The sequence below is a fragment of the Embiotoca jacksoni genome, unplaced genomic scaffold (assembly GCF_022577435.1).
Source record: "Embiotoca jacksoni isolate LCO1_2020_lvr unplaced genomic scaffold, fEmbJac1.0.p SCAF_25, whole genome shotgun sequence".
NCBI classification, from domain to species: domain Eukaryota; kingdom Metazoa; phylum Chordata; class Actinopteri; family Embiotocidae; genus Embiotoca; species Embiotoca jacksoni.
This window is the reverse complement of record NW_027185376.1, coordinates 7,146,568-7,165,332: the sequence shown is the minus strand read 5'-3', so window position 1 is coordinate 7,165,332 and position 18,765 is coordinate 7,146,568. Positions and strand designations below refer to the sequence as shown.

Sequence of the window (18,765 nt, the reverse complement as noted above, 5' to 3'; positions counted from 1 at the left end):
TCACTTCAAACCGCAATAAACTTTTATTTTTCTATTAAATAACAGAAATAAAGAGTTGAGATTTTGACCTTTAAAAGTTTTCATATGTAAAATGTCCAAAAGCACACGCGTGTATGCAACTTCATCACGAGGAAAACTTTGTATTAATCTTACAAAAGAAAAAAATAAATAAAAACCCGTTATCTTTGTCGCTCACGCCGTCCAATTTCAACGATTTATAAAATGTGAGTGAAAAATGTAAAACGGCCAACTCTGAGTTCATAATTATATAAAATAGAAAAACAATTCTCATATCGGAGAAACTGGAACCTAAACATTTACATTTTTCCTTCAAATGTGACTCAAATTAACTCCCAATTTATTTTTCTATTTTTTCAGCACTACTACAATTCATGTTTTTTAAAATATTTATGTAAAATAAAAACAGGTTTCTTTTTATGGGCCACGATAAGTGGATGTTGTTGTCTAATCATAAAGAACACAGCTGTAATAATACAAAATGTCTTCATCATCAAGTTTTAATTACTGACAAAAATCGTACATCAAAATACAGTTAAAACGTCTTTATGTTTCATGATATCAATGTTTTTATCCTGCTTATAAATGCACAATAGAAAGGGATTAAAGTTTTACCTAAAAAATAAAGCTGATTTCTGCAAAATATTTCACTTAATTTCTTTAAAAAAAATTCATATCAGTAATTTACATTCTGCAGCTTTCGGACTGATAGTTTCTGGGATTTATTTCAAAATTAAAGTAAACACAAACCTTTTTCTCTATAATTTCACAATAAAAGCTGATGACCTGCAGTGAAGCATGTGGACATAAAAAAAAAAAAAATCCCCTTTGCACTGAAAAAAAGACCACATCATAGCTCACATGCAGTACAGGATAATATAATACAACAAAGATAATTATATTTCTGTTCCAGAGTCAAGACAGCAGCTGCTTTATGGGATTGATTACTGCAGGAGTCCAACAACTTTAAATTAAAACCCTTTTTATACAATATGAAACTACTTAAGGCATAACGTCACACGTGGGGATTAAAAAATTACACTCAGAAGTCCTTTTGGACACGTTAACATTGGACCTGTTTCGCTGAGCGTGTAGAAATCCACACGTCAGGGACAAACTGTCCGGAATCATTTCGGGAAAGTAAAATCAGTTTCCTGATGTTCAGTGTTTTTTTTTTTTTTTTTCTTGAAGTAACGACGGCTCGCCGCTCGGTTTGCTCGTTATGTTTCACTTTGGGCCGACAGCAGAAACATGATACGTCCCCTCGGGATCGTCTCTCTCTCTCTCTCTCTCTCTCTCTGGTGGTCATACAGTAATTCTTGCGTACGTTTCACAGCTATCATCATCATCATCATCATCATCCTCATCATCGCAGTGCAGTGGTCCTCTGGGAGCAGAGTTAGAGAGAGTGACGGACACTTTTCAAAACATACAGTATTGCACAATCCAGTGAGTGTACACAGCTGTGAACCCTGCCACACTTTTACATTAACACACACACACACACACACACACACACACACACACACACACACACACACACACACAAACCTCGAACCTTGAGCAGACTGATCCAGTGTGTCAGCAACAACATTACAACTAAAGATGGTATCTGGCGCTCGGATTAAACATCTGTTAGGCGGCGTCATAAAGACTCGTCATTTTCACCTCTTTAAAACCACAAGAACTCCTGATAAATCAAAATACTGAAAATTTACAGATGTGAGGACATCCCAGAGTGAATTACTGCCCTCTACAACCTTTTTTTGTTTTGTTTTTTTTGTTTTGTTCTCAGATTCACTTCATGAATATCTGGTTCTGGTCTCGCTCCACTGAGGCTGGTTTCCAGTCGTTGCTCTCCGCTGGGCGAAAGACTTCGGGTTCATTTTGAAACTACTGGAGCAGCTTTTAACGTCACGTGGAGGCTTTAACCACCACAGACTGGATATATAAGTGGACGTAGCTACTAGGTCGGAAAAGGTCGGGTGTCTTAAACTGCAATACCACCGAGGACCACTAGAGGTTGGCTCCAGAAAGGTTCTAGTTCCATAGACTCCCATTCAACTTCTATCATGAAATACAAAGTCAGCAATTTTTTAATGCGAACAAGGTTTCCAGACTTAAGACTGAAGCTGTGAGCGATATGTGGGCGGAGCCAGGCAGTATGTCGGTTTGGTTAGTTCCTACAGTAAAGCTCACTGACCGCCTTTTTATATGAATGTCCAAATTAGGTTTGTGCCATATCGTATTCTTTATGATAATATTGTGATATATATTTTTTTTTAATATGATTTAAAAAAAAATTTTTTATTCCAGCCAAGCACTGACCAAACATGCACATTTTTTTTATTGACTTTGGATTTGATGAGAGAAGTTGAATGGGAGTCTATGGAGCCGGAGGCTTTTTGGAGCCGACCTCTAGTGGCACTCGCTGGTATTGCAGCTGAAGACACTTCTGGATCGGAACCATTTTTCAGACCCTGAAGCTACGAACTCTTTTATATCCAGTCTGTGATTCCAACTAGTTGAATTTATAACATCAAACTGTAACAGTTCAACAGTATGACGTATTTTATTTTCTTAACTTGCATAAAGCAACTACAAGAATGGCTGAAAGGAGTCAGATCCAAAAAGAGGAGTCGACTTCAGTCGTGTGGAGGTGGTTTGGTTACAGAAAAAAATCACGGTAATATTTTAGTTTTTACTAAATATTTGAAGGCAAACTGTTACATTTTTACTAACATATAAAACTATTACACAATTTCCGTTGCAGTTGTTTGTTCTTGAATAAAATAATACAAAACATTTTGCAGTTTTTCCAGAATTAGCGCCGTGCAGCTTTTGGAGTTTAAAAATAAACGGCTGTGGAAACAAAGCAGCATTGTTGCCACGGCTGCAGTGATTCGACTGTTGATCAGAACTCAAGAATCAAAATTCGTTAAGCAGGATTTTAAAGGACACCAGTCAGCCAGTCGGAAGGAAGTATTATCTGTTGTCTAACCTGAGAGTTTTTTTTCCCTGCAAATTCTACTCTACTCGTGTATTAACTAAATCCAGACTGAAATCCATTCATAATTTTTTTAATAAATAAAAACAGCAGAAAATAATGAGCCTTCAGTGAACCGCCCGTCTCCTCCTTTCTTTGGTGACAATTGATTGAAGAAGTTTTGGTTCGAGGGGACAATAATGAGGCTTCGTGGTCGATCTGACTTTAGATCTACAGGTCCAGTGATTTTAGATTTAACATGTGGAACAGAAGCAGCTTGTAATCGGACAGCAGGACGACACAGCGGATCAAACCAGGAACCTTCTGGGTTTTGAGACTTTCTGTTTTTTCATGGATCATATTTTCGAGACCCAAATAACTTTTCTTTTTTTCTTTCTTTCTGCAGATCCAACAAAAAGCTCCGGAGACGCAGGCTTCTTCACATCTTTGGTGCCACAACGTGAGGAGGACCTGGAGCAGCTCGGTGGTTCTAGAGATTCTGGTCCAGCCAGCTGATGTAGTTGTTCATGCTCCTCCTCCCGACTCCCGACATCATCGGCAGGTACGCGAACACCATGCAGCCATGGAAACCGTCCTCGTAGTGGTCGCTGGTCACCGCCACGCCGGCGTCCTGCAGGCGTCTGGCGTACATCAGCCCGTCGTCCCTCAGCACGTCAAACTCGCAAGTCATCACGTAGGCTTTGGGCGTCCTACCCAGAACCCCCTGCTCCGCCAGCAGCGGCGACGCCCTGACGTCCGTCAGCGCCGGCATCTCGTCCGCCACACCCGGCGACCCCGTCTCTCTGACGACCGGCCGGAAGTGCTTCCTGCGTTCGGCCGGCAGCAGGGCGGTCCAGTCCAGCTTGGAGCGGACGGCGGCGCTGATGCCCGGCTGGTCCAGGGAGCTGTGGTTGTTGGCGAGCAGCAGGGGCTCCAAGGAGGCGTCGGCGCCGAGGTACTGCAGCCAGAAACGGGCCATGATGGGCCTGTAGAGGATGGGCACGGCCTGGTTCTGCTGGTAGGACGGGGTGTGGAAGTCGAGCGCCTGCAGCACCGGGTAGACCAGCGCCTGGGCCTTGAACTTCACCTTCAGGGTGTCGTCTGAGCCGAGCTGTGGACAAACTTCAGATGACTTCTGGTCCTTGTTCAATAAACTCAGCTACTTTTTGTTTTTCAAATGTTTTTACAGCATCTTAAAAATGATTCTAACGATGTATGTTTGTGTCATTTTCATCTGGTTTTCTGAGGATCTCTACAATCGAGCTTTATGCACACGAGATGTGAAGAACCAACTCCAGAGACGAGCTGGATGTGAACAACAACCACACGAGGCTCATTTATCTGCAGGTGGCTGAAAGAAACCCGCCTCTTTATGCATTTAGAGTTGGATGATAATGTTTGTGTTGCGTTGGATTTCCCTACCCTCTGTGCCACGGCGGCGGCCAGGTTCCCCCCCGCGCTGTCTCCGGACACACACAGCCTCTCCGGGTCGATGCCGTAGCGCTCCAACACCGGCGCGGTCAGGAAGGCCCGCGCCGCCGCCAACGCGTCGTCGTACTGGCTCGGGAACACCGCCTCCGGAGCGAGACGGTAACTACGGCAACAGGAAAGTCATCAGACGGCAACGCTCGCACATTCAGTCGATGCTATGAAGTATTCCGATCTGTTCCAGTGATAAAACACCAGATCTGAGTCTTTGTGTTGGAAATATTTGGACTTTACAACATCCACTACAAGCAGCTAAAGTGAAAGATGCCTCAAACTTACTCGACAGACATGATGACAGCGTCCAGATCCTCCGCCATCTTCCGACAGAGAAGGTCGTAGGAGCGCATCCCTGTGAAGCAGGTAGACTCTGTGACTGGAACTATATTTACTATAATGTTTTGTAATTATACTGTATACATGAAAAAAAAACAAATTTGCCACGAGGAATCCTAAATTTCTGGATTTTTTTTTTTTTTAACTCAATTTACCCAAAACGTTCAATATATAAAAGAAAGATTGTTCATCTGGGAATCTCTCGAGGAGCCGTGAGATATCGAGCTCATGTTTCAGTTCACTGTGCATCCAAACTTCTAGTTTCCAAACATCTCTCGTATTTTCATTTCATATTTTTGACGGCATGTCCATAAAAAAAAGTGTTTAGTTTGAATCCAAGAACAGACGTGTGTGATAAAATATAAATTGGTTATGAAAGGAGGAAAAGGCGGCGGCGCTCCGTTCAAACCTGTGTTTGAGTATTTTTCTCGGTTTAAACATCATTTCGATTTTATGAAGCTGACACCGTCGCGGTGATGAGGAAGAAGATCTGAACAACTTTAAATCCAAATGAAACCAAATGACATTATTTATGAGGAAAGAAACAATCCAACAAAAAGACAACAATCCTCCTTTTCCGCCGTTTCAGAGTTTTGAACTCACGTCCGCTGCCGAGGGCCCAGCCTCCGCCGTGGAAATAAAGGATGCCTCTTTTCAGCTTCCTCCCCCCCTTCGGCTGGAACACCCGGGTGGGCGCGCCTCCCAGCGGGGAGTCCGTCACGTGCACGGCGGGGCAGGAGCGAGCCTCGATCACCTCCAACCAGGACACCACCTGGCTCAGCAGGTGGACCCGGTGGCACACGCCCAGCGCGTGAGCCACGTCACTCTGCAAACACAGACGTAGTCAGGAGGAGAACTTCTATTGCGCCTGAAAGGTCAGAGGTGAAACCCAAACCTGAGGAACTTGAATTTAAAATGTGGATGTGATGTGTCTGTGACCCGCCTTCCTGTCACCGTGCAAAGTGGAATAACAAAGAGAAGAAATGGGCTCGGCAGAGACGCAGCAGGGCGTGAAAACCCGTAGAGTGTAGTTGAGTAACAGTACAGTCCAGTATAGTATAAGATAGTATAGGACAGTAGCATAGCACAGTATAGTACTCAAATCACAGTATATTGTAGTGTAGAATACTATAATATAGTAGTTTTATTCGTATTTTATATTAGTATAATATAGTATAGTATAGGACAGTAAAATGCCACAGTATAGTACTGTGCATTAAAGTGCAGTGTAGTATAGAATACTATAATATAGTAGTTTTATTCGTATTTTATATTAGTATAATATAGTATAGTATAGGACAGTAAAATGCCACAGTATAGTACTGTGCATTAAAGTGCAGTGTAGTATAGAATACTATAATATAGTACAGTTAAGTATTTACAGTACATTACAGTGCAGTGCTGACTAGTTATAATTATAGCCTACAAATGATAGTGCAGTCTAGTATAGTATTATATAGTATAGTGCAACAGTCCAGTGTAGTATAATGAGCAGGCTCCAGTAAACAGTGCGCAGTATTACAGTGTACTTCTACTTGAACCTGTTGTGTTTGAATCTACGTCATTTTAATATTTCTTCTAATTGTCACTGCGTTGTGTTGAATATCGAGTTTCTACCACGTCACGCTGTGGTGAAGTGACCTCTCATACGCTCACTGTTTTATGCTTTTATTGTACATATAGATATATCTCTCTATATATTTATCTATCTATCAGCGGTACGGTTTTTTTCCCTTCCCCTGAGTCAGCCTCGCATCAACCTGCCCTCCTCCGCTCATCACTCAGCTCTCACCGCCCGCATGAAGCTCCGGAACAGCGCGTCCAGCAGCATCAGCTTCCACGGCTCACACACGCCGCTCGGGAGCGGCAGGTACACGTAGTAGGCGGCCGCCGACAGCAGCACGGCTCCGGCCAAACTGAGCCTCATCGCGGCGGACTGGAACCTGCCCGGAGGTTGACGTTCATTCGGTAATACCCGGTCCCAGGCGGTCGGTGGCTACGCCAGGGATCGACGAAACACGGAGGGATGACCCCGATTTCAAAATAAAAGTTCGAACGGAACGTTTTCGTCGACCTTTTAACGACGTGGAAAAGACTTTGATCTTATTTTGAAATTTCGTTACAGGAAGTTGTTTTAGAATTGCGTAATGTCGTTTTTCATGGGATATGTAGTCCTTTTAGATTGTTATTGTAAATATATATATTTACATATATGTATGTGCAGTTTATGTTACTCCACCGTTGTAAAAAATAACCCACTTTAAATAGCAATGACGTGAAAATATTAAGGCATGAAAAGTTAAAGGTTTTGAAAGCCAGACAATGAGGCGAATCTAGATATTTACTGTGCCAAATATGTTCAAATATCATAAAGATTATAAAGTCTAATTGAGATGACCTGGTATTTTTCCTCTTTCCTACTATGGTCAAATATCTTCTTTGGTCTGTTGAGATGTCCAAATCTTTTCTTTCTTTTCCAGCGACCCCAGCTGACCCAGGTTTTTCTTTCTTGGTGCACACTATTGCTGCGTGTGAGTGTGTAATTAAAACTTAATTTTGCATTGCTAAAGAGCACTAAGTACAAATAAGAAGGCATTGTGGAAATCTCGTTTTCGCATGGTTTCACCAAACCCTTGTTGAAGGGAAATTAACTCTCTTTCCCTGAGGAAAGAGGTTTTGGGTCAGATCAGGTCAGGGCTGTTCAATGCTAAAAGGTGGTTTGTTTTTGTTGGATGGCTAGGGGCTTTTGATGGACAAACAAATCTGGTCATTGGCCTGTGCAGAAACATTACGAAACACCATGCCAACACCAGTACTTTTTGAGTTGTTGTTTTTTGTTTAGATCTATAAATATAGCCATACATTTACTTACTGGGAGGGAAAATTCCTTATGCCAAAATGGCTTCTATGTTTTCTTAAATCTTCAATTGGCCTTCATGCAGGTTTTTATTGTGAAGGTTTGCAGTTGTCCTAATAAATGAAAAAGCCCATTTCATAATGTTTTGAACTCACTTCTTACAATCATTTAAGGACACTAGTGCATCTTAGTAGGATTAAACAATCCACAAAACAGCACCATCTGCTGAAGGCTTTGCTCTGCTACAAATTGTATTTCTTCGTAAAAGCTTGACAATGCAAAAAAAGCATACCAGGAAAAAAAAAACCAAAACGATACAGTGCTTACATTACATTACATTACATTACATTACATTTAGCTGACGCTTTTATCCAAAGCGACTTACAATAAGTGCATTTCAACCATGAGGCTTACACACACCTACCTCATAACTAATCTAAAGTAGTGCTAAATAAAAAGATCAAAACAGAGTTTTCATGTTGAAGAAAGTCTTTAAATTCAACACGTTTGTTTTCCTCTTGATTTCTAATCTATCCTGCATTAAATCGTTATCAAGATTCCTCCTCACCAATAGATGGCGCACTACTGTGGCACGTACATACGATAACAACAGCTGACGAAGTGATTGGCAGGTTATTGCTCCAATCGGATTACGAAAACAGTTATCCCAGCCAATCAGATTGTTGCAGCTAAATACTGTGGGCGGGGCCAGAGGCAGCCGTTGAGACGTTTCTTTTTAGCTGTCAACTGAAACGGTTACCTCTTCTCGGCCTCTCTAAAACCTTTATGAACCGTTATATTTAAAAGCTTTTTATTATTATTATTAATACCCGCTTGCTACGTATTCGTTCAGTAGTCATATTTCTCCTCAGGTAAGACTTGAATTCACCTCTTGCCCGATTAGCTCGTGTGCTAATGCTAACACGGCCGGTTTGGCCAATTCCGTTCCGCTCGTGACGTCAGCCTGTTTTTAATGCTCGTGAAATCACCATTGTTGTCGAGACGCGTTTCTTTACGGGTGTGTTAACGCGTGTTTCTTCGCAGTAGTCGTCATGGGCGAGGTGGAGCTGTCCTGTCAGGCTTACGTGAAGATGTACCTGCACGCCTGTCTGTTTCCGCGGTGCAGCATCAACGGCCTGCTGTTGTCATCCGGCTCGGCAGGTGGCGCTGTGTGCGTGACAGATTGCGTGCCCCTGCTTCACTCCCACCTGCCCCTGGCCCCCATCACTCAGCTGGCCCTCACGCAGGTGTAGTGTCAAAGTTTTGTGTCCTCCCAGAATGATCTATTAGGTATTTCTAACCTTTGATGGACATGAGTGGAGACGCTCGCAGGGAGCCGCAAGAAGAAGAAGAAGAAGAAGAAGAGGGGGGGGGGGGGTGACTGTTTCAGGAGTGGTTGTCATGTCTGGGGGGGACCCTGTTGCCATGGCGCCACAGTTCAGGTGGTTTGCATCGATCGAATGTCCCGGAGGGACTCGGTGTTGACAGTCTGACTCCGGGGGACGGATTCACGGTGTCTGTGTGAAAGTGGGACATTTTTTATTTTGATTTATTTTAAGTTTCTCTTCCAGGTGGACGTGTGGTGTTCACAGACTCAGCAGAGGATTGTGGGATATTATCAAGCCAACGCCTGCGCATCAGATAACAGGCGAGTTCTCCAGACACCTAAAGAAAACCTCTCCTCCTTTTCATTTTGAACTGGTTCGAGATAGTTTCTGAATCCTTTTCAGACGTTTCCTAAAACTTTTCCAGCTTTAATTTAAATATATATTTTGTGTTTTTCCTCGACAGCCCGACGCCGTGTGCGCAGAAGATAGCCGACAAGATTGCGGAGCAGTTTGACAGCGCGGTTTTGTTAATGGTAAGAACAACAAGTATATTTTGCCTGTTGGTTTTTATCATCGGTAGTTTTGTAAATAAAAAAAAATAATATATCCCTTATGGATTTCAAAATGTAAGTTTTTTGCAAATGTAAAAAAAAACCCTGCGTTTGTTCTTTGTGTTTTAATGTTTGTTTTTTTCGCAGCTCGACGGCGGTAAGATGTCTCCGGACTATCGAGTTCCTCCCATCGTGATGTACGAGCGCAAAGATTCAAGATGGATACTCAAAGACAAACACACGTAAGTGCCGACCGGACTCGACCCGATCACGTCGGGCTCTGCGCCGCGGTGCATCAACGAACTGTGCAAAGAGACGCTCGCTCTTCTGCAGCTGTGGGTCGGACGTGTGTCAGGAATGACAGATTTTAGGTCAGGAAGAGGACAAAAACTAAAAAATGATGACATCATCACACAATGAAATGCCTTAAACTCATTAAATTACAGTTCACGTTTATCAGAATATTAGAAATTGAGACGACTTGATTTGGTTCCTTTCGTTCATGAAGGCTGAGATCAGCAGGACTTTTTGATTTGTATTTAAACTGAAATATTGTTTTACAGATTTAAACAAAGCTGTTCAATCCTTGTAACTGTTTTGTGATTAAATAAGTTTAATTTAATAAGCAAAATTATTTTAAAACAGTGACCCCCCCCCCCCCCCCTCCTCCCTCCCCCCGCCCCGCTCCTCCCCCTCCCCCCAGGATAATGCTGAGACAGTGGGAGGAGACCCGCGCGATCGCCGGCCAGATGCTGGAGTCGGGCGATCACGCGCTATTGGTGGATTTTGACACCCACTTGGACGACATCACAAAGGACTGGACCAATCAGAAACTGAACACCAAGATAGCAGAGCTCACCTCGCCGGCCAACGGGAACATCTAGACCGAGAAGTAGCATCTGTTTGTCCACATTTATTTATATTCTGACCCAACGTCGTCGTCGTCACGTTTTTTTTTGTTTTTTTTTAATAACCCGACACAACCACACGCTCAACACGTGGTTCAGGAAGAAGTTTATTTTTACCTGAACAAGAACTTACAGCATAAATAAAAAAGTATTTACATATTTTTCACCACAGCCTGTGCCTTGTGGCCCAGCCCAACAACCTGCAGATTTAACGGACAAATCCACCTTAAATTCACCTCCAACACTTCTGCGCTTGCGCTGTTTATTTCTGCTCCCGAACAGTCAAACATTTTAAAAGCTTTTTTAAATGTCTAAAAAAAACAACACTAATCTCAACTTCTCTGTAGGAATGTTAAAAGGTAGTAGACACTTATAAATCAGACTCGTTGTCACATGATACGTGGAAAAAGGCACAAAATATTCCATCTGATGATTTCTAACAGAAGATGCATTTCTCCTTTAATAATCCTGATGGCGTCATTCTGTCTGTATCATTAAAACTTTTTATCTATTAAAACCCAATAATTAACCCACATCTGTAAAATGTACTCGTGTGTGTTTCACAACAAGAAGGATACGACTGCATTGAGTTTAAAGAGAGCGATACATTGAAAGAAATGCGCATGAAAAGCTATTGCTCACTACTGCTAAAATCCTACTGAAGGTTATTATTATGCGTTTACCTTCCTTTAATACGATTAAACTGGTATTTGACGTATAAAGACTATAGAACATATATCGCGCTGTCGCATGTTTGCGACCTATTCCAATTGTGACCTTTTAAAAACGAAGTCAAGCCTGCAACTCAAAAGTTTAAGTCATTCAAAATTCTCCTGTAATTCAGCAGAAACAAGATTTGTCTGCTTTTCTGTCCTCTCAATCTTTCTCCTTGTGACCTTTTGTTGGGACCTCAGCCCGCAGATTGGCAACCACAGGAAAATGAATTGTGCAGCCCTGATCGGAGGAATGTACTGACATCACATTTTGCTTGGTGAAGTGTTGGTTTACATGTAGTGTTTTTCAGTACACCAACTTCAAAGACATAAGGTGCATCCCCCTAAAAATATCCACTTTCAGGGGGAAAATAAAGTCCAATATGAAAGTTTTCCCTTTAAATTTCCATTCTTTAAAAGTGTTTAAGTTTTGGCTTCCCAAAGACTGAACTTGATTTTTTTTCTTACGTGCCATTAATCCGTTTTTTGTGCAATCTGCTCAGAGGCCGAGCGATACGGGAACTCTTATTACGAAATCGGTTGGATTACGTCCGTCTGGGTGGTTTTAATTTGGAGGAAAATATATATGTTTTTCTTTTTACATGATGCAGGTAAACGTGATAGATAAACATGTATCGCTCAGCCTCTTTTTTTAAGTGCGGATTTAAAGGTGGGACAACTCCGGTTCTTGGAGCGAGATCCCCGAAAGCGTCCCGCAGGCGATGATGTCCGAGGTCGGCGAAGGGACCGTCACCAGGTTCAGAGTTATTTCTCCCGACTGGTTGGCCAGCGACTGGAGGATGGAGATGGACTGGAAGACGGACTGAGTGTTGAGGACCTGCTGCTCGGCCCACGGCAGAGAAACCTGCACGGGAGACAAGAGTTTAAGTCATTCAAAGTTCTCCTGTAATTCGATGCCTAAGATGGCGCCGCGCTAGCGGCAGCCTGTTGCAGCAGCTCCCCTCCCCTTGTTATTAGTAGTAGTAGTATTTTTAAGCCTTTCTCCTCTTCGGAGTTGTTTTTTTTCTTTCTCTCGTGTTAAGTTAACGGTCCGTAATGGACCGTAGTTTTTCCACGTTTCTGGATGGGGGCTCTGTTATTGTTTACTCGTGTGATCAGCTGATCGCGCTGAGTAGCCCCCTACTGCTGCTGCCCGGAGCGAGGCCTGAGATCCCCGTTGAACTTCGGAGAAGACGGCGGGGTTGCAGAGCTGGAGCTAAGATGAAGGTGAAGAGGAGGAAATATAAACCATCGGTACCGGAGATCTTAATGGGGAACGTGAGGTCGTTGGCCAACAAGACGGACGAGCTCGGCGCTGGTAAAAACCCAGAGAGAGTACCAGGAGTGCAGCATTATGTGTTTCACCGAGACATAACTGCACTCACATCTCCCGGACCACAGCGCGGCCGTACCCGGCTTCAGGACTGTTCGGGGGGACGGAGACGTTGTTCGGAGCGGTAAGAAGAAAGGTGGAGGGGTTGAAGTCTGTGAACGAGAGGTGGTGTAATCCCGACCACGTGTGTGAAGGAACGTTTCTGTATCCCGGACATTGAACTTCCAGCCGTGGGGACGCGCCCTTATTATTTACCGAGGGAGTTCACGTCCACCGTTGTTATCGCTGTGGACGTTCCTCCATCAGCTGACGTAGAGGCAGCAGTGGACACCATCCACTCCACTGTGTCTAAACGTCAGACTCATCATCCCGGTGCATTTCTGTTAGTTACTGGAGACTTTAACCAGTCTGGATAAAGAACTGCCAACTTTGCACCAGTATGTGAACTGCCCCACCCGGAACAATAAAACTCTGGACCTCCTGTATACTAATGCCATGGATACATACAGTACTACTGCCCCCCCCCCTCCTCCCTGGACCTGCTGACACCAAAGTATGTTCCTCTGGTGCAGAGGCAGCCTGTAACCACCAGGACTGAGGAGGTGGACACAGGAGGTGAAAGACACCCTGCAGGACTGCTTTGAGTCCACGGACTGGGACGTCCTGTTTGGACCACATCGTCAAAGAAGCTTCACTAAAGTCCCCCGATGCTGTTTATCAGTTGTTGATCACAATAATAAATGCAAATTATACCAACCTCCTTATATAAAAATATATAATATTTGAGTTTGCAATTTTTCAAAAATCCTGTGACTTCAATAAATATTTGCAATAGAAGCTCTGATGAAGATGTTATCTTCATCTTCCTCTCATCACCAAGACAAACCAACTGCTGACAGGTTGGAAAATAAATAGCCAAGACAGGAAGTGATTCAGTGGTTCATGTGATGAATTATATTTAAAGAACATTTATTCTAGAGAGCTCAAATATAACCGGACATTTCTGCAACGTGCTGATTATCTGAGGACGAGAGCACGTGTGACTCTTTAGGAGGTAGCAGTTCAATTTAAAAACAAAACAAAACACAATTTATTTCCCTCAATTTTTCCAACAAAAAAATAATTATATTTGCTCGCAGTGTTCGAGAGAAGTAACGTAACTATTAACATAAACACGTTTTCTATTTTCACACTTGGCGGTTTTTAAGAGTAAATGTGGGCGAAAGAACATCTCCACCTCGAAACGAACGCAGTTTATGAAGAGATGGTTTAATATTAATAAATGTGACTGATTTAAAGTTTTGAGTGTGTTGATGATGCGCTTCACTTTTACCTGAGCAATGATCAGTTTCCGGGACGGGTCTTCTGTGTTACTCAGCTCCTCTCCGAAACACAAAGTGAAGCCGCACTGAGGAGCTTCAACGCTGCAGCTCATACGGAAATCATCCAGTTCTGATTATGACAGAGAGAAAGGTGAGTTTAATACATATTTATGCTTAAAAAGGTGAGTTTAATACACATTGATACTTAAAAAGGTGAGTTTAATACACATTGATACTTAAAAAGGTGAGTTTAATACACATTGATACTTAAAAAGGTGAGTTTACTACATATTTATGCTTCATTTCTCAACTGTTTTGTCCATTTAAAGCATGAAAACAGTTAGAAACTTATCTATGACTCACGCTGTTTGAAGGTCTCTTTGCAGAAGAGCAGCGCCGGCTTCATGTTCCTCTCCATCTTGTGCAGGCCCGGTGTGGTCGTGTGCGGCCCGGTCCAGAAGACCCGCCCCTGGCAGAACCTCTGTCCGTACACCCCCTTGGACGTGGAGGTCAGCACCACGCCTTTCTCCATGAAGGGCAGCAGGGTGAAGAGGGCCTGCCGCTCCTCGCCGGTCGGCAGCGTGGAGGGCGGCTCCGGCAGCGGGATGCGAGGGAACCTCAGGGCTCTCAGGGCGGTCGGCGTCGGGGGAACCAGAGACGACGGCAGGTACGTTATCCGGACGTCGCCGCCCTGGATTTGACGTCTGAGGACCTCGTGTCCCAAATAGTGAACTGCCACGTTGAAAGAGTCCTGGACTGTAGAGACAGAGACACACGAGGAAGGATTGAAGGATTAAAGAAAGTCAAATTAAATATGAATAAATTAAAATATCAAATAGGGGAGATCCACAGATGCGTTCCCTGCACGTTTCTCACCTCCTGCAGGAGCAGAGACGCTCTCCTCGATCCGCACGTCCAGCTGGATCTCATCGATCGCTGCAGAGAGGACGGTGAGGAAGACAAAAGTGAGCGATCAGCTGATTGTTTTTTTAAATGAGGTCATTGGTTGAATTAGGTGTTTGTTTTGTTGGCTGAAGGTTACTGACGGCAGGTGATGCAGGAAACTGTGATTTTGGTGGTTAGATTTCTTCTCGAACTCTGACTTCATCTTAAAGTGTCGATAGGATTTTTGTCTCTTTTTTGCTGTATATTTTACATTTATTTCCCGTTAAGGAAAATCTATTTGTGTGAACCCCCCCCTCCCAATTGTACACTTACTATCGTCATACTATCGTCTCACACGTACAAGAGTATGAGGTTTTTTTTTCATATTTCGGTCGATATACTATTGTCTGACTTTTTGGACGCCATACAAAAGAATGACGTTTTGATGATATTTGGACGACGTGCTCTACCAAGACATTTTATAATACGATATACTATTGTCTGACTTTTTGGACGCCATACAAAAGAATGACGTTTTGATGATATTTGGACGACGTGCTCTACCAAGACATTTTATAATATTTGGGAAGTTGTACTGTAGTGTGACGTATTTGTTTTAATTTTTTGGACGACATACTATGGTATGACTTTTTTTTTTAATATTTGAGACGACAAACTTGTTGTTGCACAAAATGTACTTTTTCTCTACATTTTGGACGACATGCTGCAGTGTGACTTTTTTGTCGTCCAAACAATAAAAAAATTCATGAGGCTATATCACCTAAAACATTAATAAAAAGTGTGTCATCTAAAATATGAATAAAAATAGCATGTGGTCCAAAATATGATGTAAAAGTCCTACTATAGTATATTTTACTATATTTTGGACGATGCTACTGCCATGATTTTTGATTTCTTTGATAAGATGGTATTTTATACTTTTGTGACAACATGTTAAAGCAGATAATCGATGGAAGAGCTCCTGGCTGCAGAATAAATGCCGGTAAACTCACCGTCTCTCTGTATGATGGTGGTGACCTGAGTGGGCTCTTCTGTCTGGACGGTGACGTCGCTCCGCAGCACGGCTTCGTCCACATACTGACAATCACAAAGTTCACAGCTGAACACAGACGTCTTGATTCACCAGAACAAGGCACCGCAGTGAGGAAGCAATAACCAAGTTTCACCAAGTTGAGGCAAAGAATGTAAAGTCTGGCCTGCAGGTGGCAGCAGAGGACGCCCACGCTGCTGTCAAGTCCCTTATCTCGGGATATCTCGGTTCCTCCCTGTGAACTCACCAGCTGAGAGGTGACCTCTTCGGCCTTTATCTGCTTGACCCGGCTGCCGTCGTCGCTCTCCGACTCGCTGCTGCTGCTGCTGCTGCTCCTCCTCCTCCTCTTCTTCTTCTGCCTCCTGGCGGCTTTGTCTTTGCATTTCTTCACGGGCAACAACAAACCTGAACACGGAGAGAACACGAGCGATCAACCGAACAGCGGATAAACAAACGGGGCCGTCGGCCGGACGGTCGGAGCCCGGTCGGCCGTTCCGGCAACGAGTCACCGGATCTGTTGTTGCCGTTCGGCTCCTGCGGTTTTAAAGGATCATTTATGCTGAGGCGGCATCAATCCATCCAACAGCAACATCAGCCGCTGCGTTTGGAGGCTGTTCTTTTACGTGTTTAAAAAGCCAAATTATTTCCTAACGTCAGGTCTCACCCTGCTCGTTGACGGGGACGAGGCGGTAGACCTTGTACGGCTCCGAGATGTCGAGCTGGGCTCGTTCCATCACCTCCATGAACTCTGGACTCTTGTTGAGGGCGCAGCGCAGGCGGGTCTTCCAGGAGGCGGGGCCGTCGTGTTCGCCTTTTGTGGGCTTCCCTTTAAACTCCGCCCACGCCTGCGGAGGACAGAAGGTTTTTTTTTTTGTCTTGTTAGAAGTCAGTTAATTCGTTTGCGATGAGCAGATTTATCAGATTAGATTAAACGCATCTGGACCTTGAAGATGGCGCCGTCCTCGTCTTTGCGGAAGTCCTGCTTCCCGGCGTGTTTCCAGGGGATGCGGAACATCGTTTGGGCCTCGTCGTCCCACGTCAGCCCGGGATACTTCCCACTGCTGACCTGCAGCAGCCACACAACACAAGTTGGATTTTGACTTCATAATCCACAAGAGGAGAGTTTTATATATATATATATATAAATAAATGCACAAATTTGGTAGTTGTAGTTACTCAGATTTTCTATTTTCTCAGTTTTTTACTGTTGTAATGTAAATATGTTTAGTTTTTAGGCTGCTAAAATATCTGAAGATGAGTATAATAATAATATATTATAGATATTCTAATTAACAAGTCCATAAAATATAAAATGATTAGCTGCAGGCCAACAGATCTCTGCTGAAATTGTTTTTAAAATGGTGTGATCGAGCTGCACTTTCATCATAGTTTCATAACTACCAAGTTTATAACAGAAAAACGAACTTTCACTTCTAAAAAGTGGATAAACAACAAATTGAAATGCTGCACGCTGAAAAATATCCAACTTACTTTTAGGCTAATGATCTATTTTTATTTTGGGAATTTAAACAGAATTTATTCAGAAAAACAAAACACGTTTGTTTTGGTGCGAAAAGGCCATTTCAGCACATTTGGCAGCCAAATTAAACTTCCGGTTGGGATCATGTTTAGTTCCACTGACTTCAGCAGCTGGGTTTGTTTATTTGTTTTTTAATCAGTGGAGCCCATTTTTCCGCCCTTTCCTTCCTGCCCCCCCCTCCCCCCCCATACACCTCCCTCCCTTACCACTACACCCCCCCACCCCACCCCCACCCACACACACACACACACACTCCCACCTGCTCCACGATCCAGGAGCGCAGTCTCCGAGTGGAGCGCATTCTCCCTGTCGCCATAACTCCTTTGAAAAGCTGTAAACAACCACAGAAGACACAGACTGACGTAAACAAACCACAACAACAAACAACCGCCGTCAGATGCAAGTCACAAGGCGGTCCTCCCCCTCGGACTTCGATTACTTCTTCTAACCACAATTATGTGAAATAAATCCACATTAAAATATAAAACGGACATAAAGATATCACTAAAAGTCGATTTTAGTTGAATGTGAATGCGGATCGAGGCGAAGAGTTTCCGCTCAAAGTCGAGACGTCAACCAGCTCGCAAACATTCAAACAAACAAGCCGCTTCCAAAATGTGCGACTTTTGACGTGGACTTTGGTTCGGAGGCAAATAAATGAGAAGCCGACAGGTTATTTTTACAAAATGAATCAAATATAGACGCGGAGGTGTCGGATTGAGGAAGTGGATTTTCGGTTACCTCTCTCGTGCTTCCTGCGCGCTGCCCGCGGACCGATGAGTGTCTGAACTCCGGATCTGAAGCGCACTGCAGGCAGCTCCTCTTCCCAGAAATCACGTGACTTTAGAGAAACACTCGGCCCGCTGGCCGCCAGGGGGCGACCGCGGGCCGATCAAGAGCGCTTTTAGTATAAACTCTTTACATTTCATCACATTTTATTCATGAAATCAAGACTTTAAATCTCAGCAAAGCCTTTTTCTAGTAAATTGTAAAGTGAATGAAATTTGTGTTTTAGCTGTATATTAATGTAAACTTGAGTATTAAGCAGATTTTTGACTTAAATAATAACATTGTCATATAGTTAAATGTTGATTAAAGGCCCTAAATTACTTTTTTAAAAGTAACTATTGTCCTTCTGATATAAATTTGATCCTCACAGGGTTTTCTTAAAATCAAATCATACACGCTAAATAAATTAAATGCCTTTTGTCCCTTATTTCATGTGAAAATACCCATTCATTTATCCTCAGTAGTAAATAATGGCATTACAGTGTATTTGAATTAAATCAAACGTGTTGAATATCCCTTTAAAGGTTTACCACTTGGGGCTTTCCTTTTTACTCAAACAGCATTTAATATAGAAACTGTAGTGTGGGCAAGTAGAAACTTGTCATTTAATAATTGTATTGTATTAAATTAAGTTTTTTTTTTTTTTTTTTAATATTATTTTAC

At 43.1% G+C, this 18,765-nt stretch overlaps 3 protein-coding genes across 4 annotated transcripts; 1 reads left to right on the top strand and 2 right to left on the bottom strand.

Moving 5' to 3' along the window:
* Positions 1–500: 500 nt before the first annotated feature.
* LOC138204242 (neutral cholesterol ester hydrolase 1-like) lies at positions 501–6,937 on the bottom strand. Its single transcript, XM_069159364.1, has 5 exons — positions 6,618–6,937; positions 5,429–5,651; positions 4,772–4,841; positions 4,427–4,598; positions 501–4,115 (listed from the first exon to the last, which is right to left on the bottom strand). Exons 1-5 carry the CDS (start codon positions 6,750–6,752, stop codon positions 3,495–3,497), a joined length of 1,221 nt encoding a protein of 406 aa, XP_069015465.1. The 5' UTR covers positions 6,753–6,937; the 3' UTR covers positions 501–3,494.
* Positions 6,938–8,392: 1,455 nt separating this feature from the next.
* On the top strand, positions 8,393–11,574 carry emc9 (ER membrane protein complex subunit 9). 2 transcript variants are annotated; one of them, XM_069159366.1, is made up of 6 exons: positions 8,393–8,554; positions 8,730–8,929; positions 9,254–9,330; positions 9,474–9,543; positions 9,709–9,803; positions 10,265–11,574. In XM_069159366.1, exons 2-6 carry the CDS (start codon positions 8,735–8,737, stop codon positions 10,443–10,445), a joined length of 618 nt encoding a protein of 205 aa, XP_069015467.1. In that variant the 5' UTR covers positions 8,393–8,554; positions 8,730–8,734; the 3' UTR covers positions 10,446–11,574. The 2 variants fall into 2 exon arrangements, with proteins under 2 accessions (XP_069015467.1, XP_069015466.1); XM_069159365.1 differs by having other exon boundaries at positions 8,727–8,929.
* irf9 (interferon regulatory factor 9) lies at positions 10,559–18,136 on the bottom strand. Its single transcript, XM_069159362.1, has 10 exons — positions 18,055–18,136; positions 17,573–17,644; positions 16,717–16,839; positions 16,438–16,618; positions 16,021–16,178; positions 15,736–15,820; positions 14,714–14,773; positions 14,201–14,593; positions 13,849–13,967; positions 10,559–12,047 (listed from the first exon to the last, which is right to left on the bottom strand). Exons 2-10 carry the CDS (start codon positions 17,627–17,629, stop codon positions 11,847–11,849), a joined length of 1,377 nt encoding a protein of 458 aa, XP_069015463.1. The 5' UTR covers positions 17,630–17,644; positions 18,055–18,136; the 3' UTR covers positions 10,559–11,846.
* Positions 18,137–18,765: the final 629 nt, after the last annotated feature.